Here is a 10,528-nt window from a genome sequence, read left to right on the forward strand (position 1 = left end):
TATACTAGGAGCCTTTTATTAAATTTTCAAGCCTATTTAATCAACAAATAAAATTTTATTGATATTTTTAGAAAAAAAAAACTAAAAAAAAATGAAAAGTGACAATGTCCGTAAAGAGCTCAAAATAAGTCAAAATATTTTGAAAATGTTATGGTGTATAGAAAATGCTAATATAAACATTCAGTCAAAATTTCATGTATCTACGGTCATTTTTTTTAAAGTTTCACCAAAAACCAAATTCAATTTTGTGTAAAAATTCCCGTTTTTCCTTATTTTTTCTTTGGTTTTTCTTAGCGCTTTTGAAAATTACTGGGAATTTTAAATGTTGACCTCCCCAATGCATCAACGATATTCACTTTCCAATCGAACAAGATACTGAAGTTGAAAATCGAAGCATTATTTCGACTACTTATCGTGTACACAGACACAAAAAAAAAATAAAAAAAAATAAAAAAAATAAAAAAAATGATCAGTTTTATCATTGGACATTTCTAAATCCATCAAATCATGGTAATTTGAAATTTCCTTATCATAATATTTATAATAGCAATGGATATAAAAAGACAAAATTATAAGATACAATTGTAATTTTTTTAATTTATTAAACTTTTTGTTAAATGTGTTTAAAATAGGTAGCCTGAGAAGAATTTGTGATTAAAATTTTAAAATACCAGAAGGGTAATTATTGTACTACAAAATACAAGTGGAACAAAATGGAATGTCCCATTTTACGTCTTACCCAGGTTTCCCCTATACAATTTTATTGATAGAATGATACATATAGGTACGAATCACAAATATGCGATAATTGCGTATATAAACACAAATAAAATATTATATAATTATATATTGTGTGTATATTATGAGTTATGACATTGGGTATAGGTCAGTAATCGCGGTATGTTATCTTAAAAAAATGAATATTTCATAGTTTCCACATATACGATTTACCTAACTACTTATTAAATTAATTGGTATGGTAAAAAGAATATCCTTACACAATTACCTATGAAATGTATACTAAAGTACGAAATTGCTTATTTTACTAATTTTTAGGGGGGCTTTAACCAAACAAATTATTTTTTTTGGGGGGAGGACTAAGCCTTAGGTATATGGCGCCTACATTTAACGACTAAAAAGTAACGTAATTTTATTATTTTTTAATAAATACTAAGTTGTAGTTTATCCAACACAGTTAATCAGTCAACACAGATTCACCTACCAAAATATACAAATCGATAGGTGTCATTGTGACAATACAATAAATACAATATCATCTATATATTCCCTTCCCTACCTACTTATTTACTATTTGCACAATATTATAATAATAATATGTCAGTAAGTACCTATATCACATTGCAATGAAGTTATATTATTATAGTTTATTTTAAGTTATGTCGCGTGACTGCGTGAGTAGTAAATAGTAATGTCGTATAATGTACATACAATAAAAATACTAATAATTTTAAAAATGTTCATTGACCCACAATAGTTTAATAAAGGTACGTCAGCAAAATATGTGAAATGACTCACGATGAGCCACAAAATACGTTAGTGACACACAGTCATCACAATAATTATTATTATTATTGTTGCAGGATGTGGGAAAAAAATTACTTTTTCCCGACAAACCAGTTTGAAATAATAATATAACAATAGTGTAGTAATAATAATACGACGAACGTTGTCGGAGCAGTTGCGACTCACGAGTGTCAGTCGTCAGACAATGTCTGTGGGACATTCGCACAATAAGTCTGACTCAGTGCCTCGCGGTTCGGAATAGTTGTTTTATTCGCGGTCAACCTTCACGCGTCCCAGCCCATCTGCTTTTCTAACCAACGCATTGAGACGACAAAGTCGCTAATGGCCACTACTGCCACCCGGCACCCGCACGGATCGCTGCGGCACCAGGCGACCGCGCTTGCAGGCTGCCCTTCGCCATAGAACAAGCTCTAAGCTCTTGCCACTGCTATGCCGCAACTACTACCTGCAGCAGTCGATGTGCAACGTACAGTATTACGCTATGATGTGCAACGACGACAATGACGTAATGACGTGATAACAGAACAACAATGCGGTCGCGTGCGCGTGCGCGTGTACTCCTTTCGTTGGCACAGCCACAAGAACAATTATATTATATATTTCGGTCGTCAGCCAACGGTGGGGTGGGGTGAGAGGAAAAAACCTACCGCCGACGAGATCGTTTGCCACAGTCAGCGAGAGGCGTATCGCGTTCCGTAAGTCATAAGTGTAACGTACGATCGTCCCGCACGTTATCGCTTCGCGTCGGACACCGTGGTATAATAATAATAATAATAATAATAATAATAAATCCGAATTCGTCGTTGGATCTATTTCATCCTCCCCTCCCACACGTCCCACCAAAGACGCCGGGTGATCAATCGCACCGCTATTCAGGCATTCGCTATCGTCCGCACCGACCGACGACGTCTGCTCTCACTATCAGTGGCAAGTGATAGAGGAGTAGAGGACCGTTTTATGTTAATGTAATACTACGATTACTTACCAGTTGTCGTGCCCCGAGTTCTACGTTCATTTATTATTATTAACATAATATTATCACGCACACGCACACGTTTATCGCGTTCGTACGTGTACCGTCGCATTATCATCTTTATATTATTATTATTATTATTTATATCGTTTCCGCCGGAGTGGTGATAACCGATAATTGATCAACAAACTCGGTGTCTGGTGACCGTAGCGTAGTAACCGTGTGAAATTAGGTTATTTCGCGTAGTTGTTTCGCGTCCGCCTCTGTGCACTTATAAAACTCGGCGTCGCGGTTCCTGTCCGTTTTCGTTTTTCCATCATCAGTTGGAGGTGTCCAGCGTCATTTTTAACGACCGTGTGTCTCCTGTCGCCCTATTTAAGAGACCGATCGCCATGGCCATGGAAGGAGAGGAACTCATCTCGGACCAGGATAAGGTAACGTTTTGCCCTCAGCTGCTATGTGTAGGTACACTGTGGTCTGTGATGAGTGATGATACACCGGCAGACATTAACAAGACCATAGAGGTTCTTGTACGTTCTGTGCAGCACAGTTTGTCCCTGAAAACCGTGGTGTCCTGTGTGCAGAGATTACTATATTCATAACATAATTTAGGTACCTGGTTATAAATTAGGAAAAAATTAGAGAGGAATGCATAAGTTTAACAAAAAAATGTGCATAGCTGAGTATTTTAATGTCTTATTAATTAGGATATCTATAATTAAAAAGAGTATGCATAAATATATATTTTAAATAGAAGAGGACGTCCTCCTGCAAACCCGCTCAGATATGCCTGTAATAGGTATGCTGTTTGCACCTATCACACATTTTTATGGCTGCTTACGAACAGAGTCCCAGTGAAACCTATCCGAACAAATTGAGTGCTTAGAAGTTTTAAGGTACTATACTGAAGTATAGTTATGATTCTTTTGAACAATACATTTGATTAATGTGTGTGTAATATGTATAATATACACTATATGCATATGGGTATTATGTATAATTCAGCCGTTTCAAATTTAAGATAATAATTCAAATTAATTCTAAAATTCTTGGCTTACTCCTATATCATGTTATTATATTATTATTATTATTATCTGACAAAAGTTGAAAGAATTATATGAACATATCACATAGTCACTTTCGTACATGCAGATGGCTAATTTTATATTTTATTTGAAGAAATCAATTGATTCAATTAGGTATTATGGTTTTTTCCAATCGCGGACTCAACTGGTATATTTTTTGATTGTACTCAGTACTCAATTAGTTTGTACTGTTTTCTGTATTACCTATATTAGAATATTAGATTAGGAACTCTGAATAAAACGCACATAAAATAGTTAGAGATTTTTCGCCATGTTTTGGATTAGAAAAATGTCCATGTGTATATTTCATTGTAAACTATTTAAGTAGGTAACATACCTAAATGACGATGGTATTACACATAATCAGTGTTGCCAGATCTATAATGCCTGCGGTTGGGGAGAAACGATTATGATTTCCGTATCAGATGTATAATTACCGTATATTTTTTTTTCGCCAAACAATGCATTACAAACCTTAAAATGCCATTTCTGTTTTACACAATCAAAGAATCGAAGTACCATGTTTACTAATATGTATGTTTATTATAATATATTTACAACAAGTAACATAATATAACATACATCAGAATATATATTTGAACTCACTTTATAGACATATTTATGAATAGTAAACATCTTATAGAATTTAATTAATTTAAAAGAAATATTTTTACCTAATATTTATACTTATTTAAAAACAACTGTATTTTTATTGATCACTTTCATACATATTAATAGTTAATACTAATCAATCTTTTTTAAAACATAAAATAAACAATATTAATAACAATAAAAACTTGATGTATAAGTGTGGTACCTACCTACATCTTATACTGTATAACAATAACAACAAATTTAAATAATAGCATAACAATTAATTAAATATGATATTCATAAAACAACAAAATTTAAATATATTATGAAGAAAAAAGATAAAAGTTTACTTATTATATTATATTATTACATAATATAGATCATAAAAATAGTCCAATATTTTCTTTTGGTAAAATGTCTAAATTACCTTGAATGTCTGTTTCATTGGTAATTCCTTGTTTTTCATAAATATGTTTGGTCATTGAGTTTATCATTGCTTTTGTTGGTTCAAATTTAACACAACTTGTGCTTTGTTTCATGTGTTCACTTGCTAAGAGCAAACTATTCATTGTTTCCGTATTTAGTTTATTCCTAACTTTGGTTTTTATTAAATTTATTTTTGAAAACACCCTCTCGCAGTCAACTGAAGAGTGAGGTAGGCTCAGAACTTTTAATATAAAACCAGCGACATTTTTAAATAGATTTTCACCTTCAGAGTCCATACTAAGTAATGCAATCCAAAAGTCTTCTCCGTATTGAATCTTCCTGATATTTTCATTCAGTTCTGCAACTGCTAACATCCGCCATTCATCGTCCACTTTTTGAAGTGTTTCATCATTGTATAGCTGTGTTATTCTTGGAACTTCAAAAAAGATTGAACTTAAAGTATTCAAGCGTTCGGAACTTAATACTTTACAGGGTTGTAAATAAGTCAACTGTTTAAGTAATTCACTGTTAAAATCAAACCTAGGAAAAAAATGTTTACAACAGTAGTAATAAATTCAAAGCATATAACATTTATAGTAAATATATTATTTAATTTTTATTTGTTCTTACCTTTTTTTTATTTCTTTACAAGAAATTATTAAAAATTGTCTACATTTAGTATAAAACTCTATCAACATAGGCTTATTTGAATTTATTTCTGGTTTACTCAATGTCTTCATTACTTTAAATCCTAAATACATGGCTTCATTTACCAAAAACTGAGTACTATCATTGGGATCTATTTCTAGTGGTTTGTGTTGCTTTTTCATGTACGCATGTATCAGCTCTAAAATTTTTAAATTTAGATTTTAGTATTCAAATAAATTAAAACATTTAATGTTATTTGCAATAACAAATACCTGTATAGGTTACAGCCATTTTGGAATGCAATGTAAGAATAACGCCTTTTTCACTTTGAAAGAGTTTATTTAGATGGGTAAACTTTGGTAAGACCCATTCCAGGAATTCATAAAACAACTTAATGACTGGATCAGTTAAACGGTCAAGTATTGTAACAGTGCATGCAAGTCGTTCTTCATTTCTACAATTTAAACAAAATTTAAAACTTTTGTTATTTAAATTAGAAATAATAATAAATTATAAAATTTTATTTACCCATGTTCTTGGAAGAATTTAGTCAAAGGTTCCCACTGTTCATTGATTCTTCTCACAACCATTTCAAGAGATAACCATCTTGTCTGGGAAGGCCTAAGTATCCGATGTGGCTCAACATTACAAAATACTTGAAACTGTTCAAACTGCATTACTCGCTTACAACTACTTTAAAAAAAATTATAAATATCTCTTGAGAAATCTTCACATCTAAAAAAAAATTGATATCAAAAATTAAAAAAAAAAAAATCATAATATAATAATTTTATAAATTTATAATATAATGTAGGTACCTGCGTGGAAGGGCTTTACAAGCTTCGCTTGCACATAACGCCAAAGAATGGCAAATACATTTCTGTATTATAATACCGGGAAAATCTTCTTTAAAACGACTGGAAACGGAATTCCATCGCCCCATCATTGCATTACATCCATCCGATGCGAAACCAATGACATTTTCAAAGGGTATACTTTCTTTTGCTAATGCATTTAAAACTTCAGTGTATATTTTGTTTGCTGTGGCTCCTTCATTCGCAGAATCACTATCCTTGAATACTTTAACCAAATCAAAAAATTTTGATTTTAATTTATTAATTTTATGGTCAAAATAGCGAACACATATACATAACGTTTTAACAGTTCCTACATCCGTGCTCTCATCAATAATAATACTGAAGTTAGTATTTTTAAGATCATTTATTAGTTCATCTTTATGATTTTGTCCAATAACATGTTTTACTATGTTGGTACTTTTTGTTCTACCGAGATGAAGACCTTCAGCAATTTTAGAATCGGGAAAAGCTTCTTTTAAAACGTCTGTCAAATGATCCATAGTATTAAAAGATATGTTATGCTCTGCTAAGAACCCACATATTTTTATTTCGGCTCTTTTAATAGCTTGGTCATTATTTCTATTTGCAATTATTGTAGACAACATATTGGTTTTAGTTCCAGTTATTGATTTAGTAGCTGATTTGTGCTTGATACTATTCATATGTTTTTTTACCGTCGAGAGTTCTGAAACCATTTCAAAACGACAATAACAGCAATGAGCTTTTAATGGATTTTCCTTCACAGGTCTTAACCAATTTTTGAACTCTTTCATATTAAGCCATTCATCTCTAAACTTTTGTTTTCGATGGCCTAAGTTTTTAGTTTGTTCTCCCCTGGGTGCTCGTACCTCAATATCCATCTCTTCCTCCGAGTTGGCCATGGTTAAATAGTATAATTATATTATAATTACAGTTGTAAAGTATATGGCAGCTGTTTACTGTTAACATTTAACTTTAAAAAGGAACAACATTTTTTTAAATATTTTAAACCGTGATAACGATGGAGGCATGGAGGTCTGCATTTTTTCTACACTTCGTAAAACGTATGGAGGAGACGATGGGAAAATAATGGTGTATGGTATAATTATTACCATACGACTATATCGATATGCGCAATTGATAAGGAAATACCTCAATTTTCAAAGATTTTTTTTTTTGGTAGGGTATCACTGTTTTTCTGGATGTACAACGAAGAAGTAACTACAACTGCATATTGTTTTTTTTAAATTTAAAAAGAAATTCAAATTACCGTATTTTTTTTATCGTTTGTATTCTTCCGTCCTCAGACCGTATACTTTGTAAAATTACCGTATGCCCCCAACCGCATCCGTACGTCTGGCAACACTGCTTTGATTAGTATCAATACAAAATAATTTGGCCGAAATATTTCTGATATTTCTGCTAATAAATGATAATTAATCTGATAATAAATCAATTTTAGGTTATATCATTGTAGTTCTGATAATTAATCGAAAAAAAAATTAGATAAAAAAATTGATAAATAATCTGATAATAAATCAATTTTAGGTCATACAATTGTGGTTCACTCGACAAGCGTATTACTAGTCGACATAATCTCGAATGCGACTAATTTTAGTCGAATGCTTTTGGAGAATAGCGTTTTGCAGTCGACTACGACATAATCAATCGAGTTTAGTCGCACACTACTTCTTGTCGATCAATCTCGAGAATAAAGCCCCTGCTCTTTTAAATTGTCTTCAATAGTTTTATATCTATTAGTATTTTCTAAACATGATATAATTTTAAAAATATTTTCGCTCTTTTTGAGCTATTTAAATCATGAATAGGTCAATATATATTATACATTTTGTAGTTTATGTGTCATTTCTGATCACATTTAAAAGTTATGTAAGTAAACTAAGAATTTTATTTATAATATGTATATTTAATATTTCGTTAAATAAAATTTGACTTTTAATCCATACATTTCAGAATCGTAATAATTAGGTAAGTACTATAATATTTAATTTCAAACAGTCGTGAAAATTAAATAATAATATATAAAAACTAAATTAAACATAATAAATAAAAACTATAATAGCTAATAAAATAAAGATTTAAATTTAAAAAAAAAACTATTCCTAACAATGCACCTATAGGTGTAGGTACCTAAATATAATATATATTTTGTCTAAATGGTATTAAACAACAATAAAAACAATGGTCAATGGCAAAAGAAAAAACGAGTAAAATAATTTTAGTGTTGGGTGGTCTTCACCTCACCATCACCAACAATGGCAACCAAATTGAACCAATATAAACCTATCTAAATCTAAAACATAATGTTTCTAATATGTAATAAATTAATGTTAATATAGGAATGTTTTCTTTCAAATAGCTTATCTTACCCACCCAGTGGCATAAATTACATTTTTAATGTTGCGAAATTTTTTTAAGTTTTAATAATGGATACTCAATTTCCTTCTTTTGTCCCTCAATCCTCTGTTACAACGTAAGTTTGGGAGTTGGGTCTCAAGAGAGTTAGGGTGATGAAGCGATAGAGTGCTTAAAATAGAGATTTTTTGATATTTTAAAATCCGAGTGAAAAAACGCATAGAATTGGGTTTTTGATATATTTTGAAGGACTTTGGATTGGAATTTCTGGATACATTTGGTATTGGAAATATTGGCTACGTCCCAAGATGCTGTAAGACAGAGTGAGTCTCGGCTCGAGTAATTTTTACAACAATATACTAGAAAAGGTAAGTTTTAAGATTGATTTTTAGAAGATAATTTTTGATAGGTACCTACTTGGCTACTTAATAATTTATTTAATTATTTTAATATATTCCTAGCTAAAAAATATTAATATTCAAAAGGAACGATCACTTTTTATGATTAAAAATGTTTAAAACTGCTAGTTAAATGATGTTATTTTTGTTACAAATGCGTCAATAAATGTCTATAACAAATCTGTAATATATAAAGACTGCATCTATAATAATCACTAATCAGACCTCCAGTTATGGCCTGTTATGAGATGAAAATCGAGTAACGACAACAGTTTATTATGCGTAGGCTATTTTACGTTTTTTTAATCTTTTATTTGAACAGTATTACTAATAAATAGGGTTCGAAAATTTCGTAGTAAAATAAGTAGTTAAACAAGTAGAAAAACATTTATTTAATTTAAGTTTGAAAAACACAATAAATCAAATTATTTTTTCTTTTTCCAAAAGTTAAAACCGTAATTTTGATATAACTACAATAATCTGTATTCCGACAGTTGTTTTACTAGCCGTACCTATCATGGTTATGGGTATAATATGCATTATCTCGATGACAAATAAAATAATTTCGACAACGAAACGGGAAAATTTTAACAATTTCTGTCTATAATTTGGTAGGTATAACTAGGCTAATATATTATTTGTATTAAACAAGAAATATATGTAATTTTATAAAAATTATTCAAATACGAGCAAAAAAAGTATATTTAGGGTGAAAAATCAACACAAATTGCAATCAGAATGATACGAAACGGATACATAATATATTATTATAGTTTCCTTTTTAGCACATTCCTCTTTACAAAAAAAAAGCATTTACTACAAAATTTTAGTCTCAGTAATAAATAATAAAATGTCTTTTTATTGATTCTATCAAAATATTATTTACACGATGACCTGTGTTTTGAAATCAAATTATAATATCATTAGCTGTCGATAAGTGGCATTTTATACAGACCGTAATTTATAGATAGGTATTTAATTTATAATTATTTAAACAAAAACCAATAGGTACGTCATTTTATTATGCAAATATAGTTTCGTCGTTTAGTGGAAATTGGATGCAAGAAAAATAAGAGAATCTACAGCTGCCTGCAATACGAAAACGGAGCTAATGTGCCGAAACCACAAAAAAATGTAAATAACTAATATTTGATGTCACCGCGATGACGTGGTTGTTGGTGTTGGCGAGGGAGGGTGGTTTGGGGGTTTCGTACGGGAATGTGTCGATTAAAGTCTTTTCTTTTTCATTTGTGGAAATAATCAATTTATCAGGAATATAATAATATAAAATTAACAACTAACCACACTATATAGGTATTAGGTAGGTACCTATTTTTTCTATCAGTAATATTATAATATTATATCGCACAACGTAACGCAACTAAAATATGAACTTTCAGCCGAGAATGATGATGTTCAACAATAACAATAATAATCATATAGGGTAGATGTAATATTATGGTTTTCTCATTGGTTGTCATCGAATTGACTGTCGGGCGCGAGATCGTTGAGGTCCGTTGTGGTTTTGGCTTTGCGCTCGTTCAACGTGGCCCAAGCACAATGGATTTGAAAATGCAGTCTCGTCTCCAGCGAATAACCAGAGTAATTTTTTCTGTGAAAAAAAAAAACGTTGAATAAGGCAGGCAC

General features: G+C 30.8%; 1 protein-coding gene across 1 annotated transcript; it reads right to left on the reverse strand.

The window, feature by feature from the left end:
• Positions 1 to 4,594: 4,594 nt before the first annotated feature.
• On the reverse strand, positions 4,595 to 10,528 carry LOC115034661 (E3 SUMO-protein ligase KIAA1586-like). Its single transcript, XM_029491972.1, has 2 exons — positions 5,544 to 10,528; positions 4,595 to 5,470 (listed from the first exon to the last, which is right to left on the reverse strand). The coding sequence occupies exon 1, from the start codon at positions 7,007 to 7,009 to the stop codon at positions 6,062 to 6,064; it is 948 nt and encodes a 315-aa protein (XP_029347832.1). The 5' UTR covers positions 7,010 to 10,528; the 3' UTR covers positions 4,595 to 5,470; positions 5,544 to 6,061.

This window comes from Acyrthosiphon pisum, unplaced genomic scaffold (assembly GCF_005508785.2).
Source record: "Acyrthosiphon pisum isolate AL4f unplaced genomic scaffold, pea_aphid_22Mar2018_4r6ur Scaffold_20114;HRSCAF=20807, whole genome shotgun sequence".
In the NCBI taxonomy this organism is placed as follows: domain Eukaryota; kingdom Metazoa; phylum Arthropoda; class Insecta; order Hemiptera; family Aphididae; genus Acyrthosiphon; species Acyrthosiphon pisum.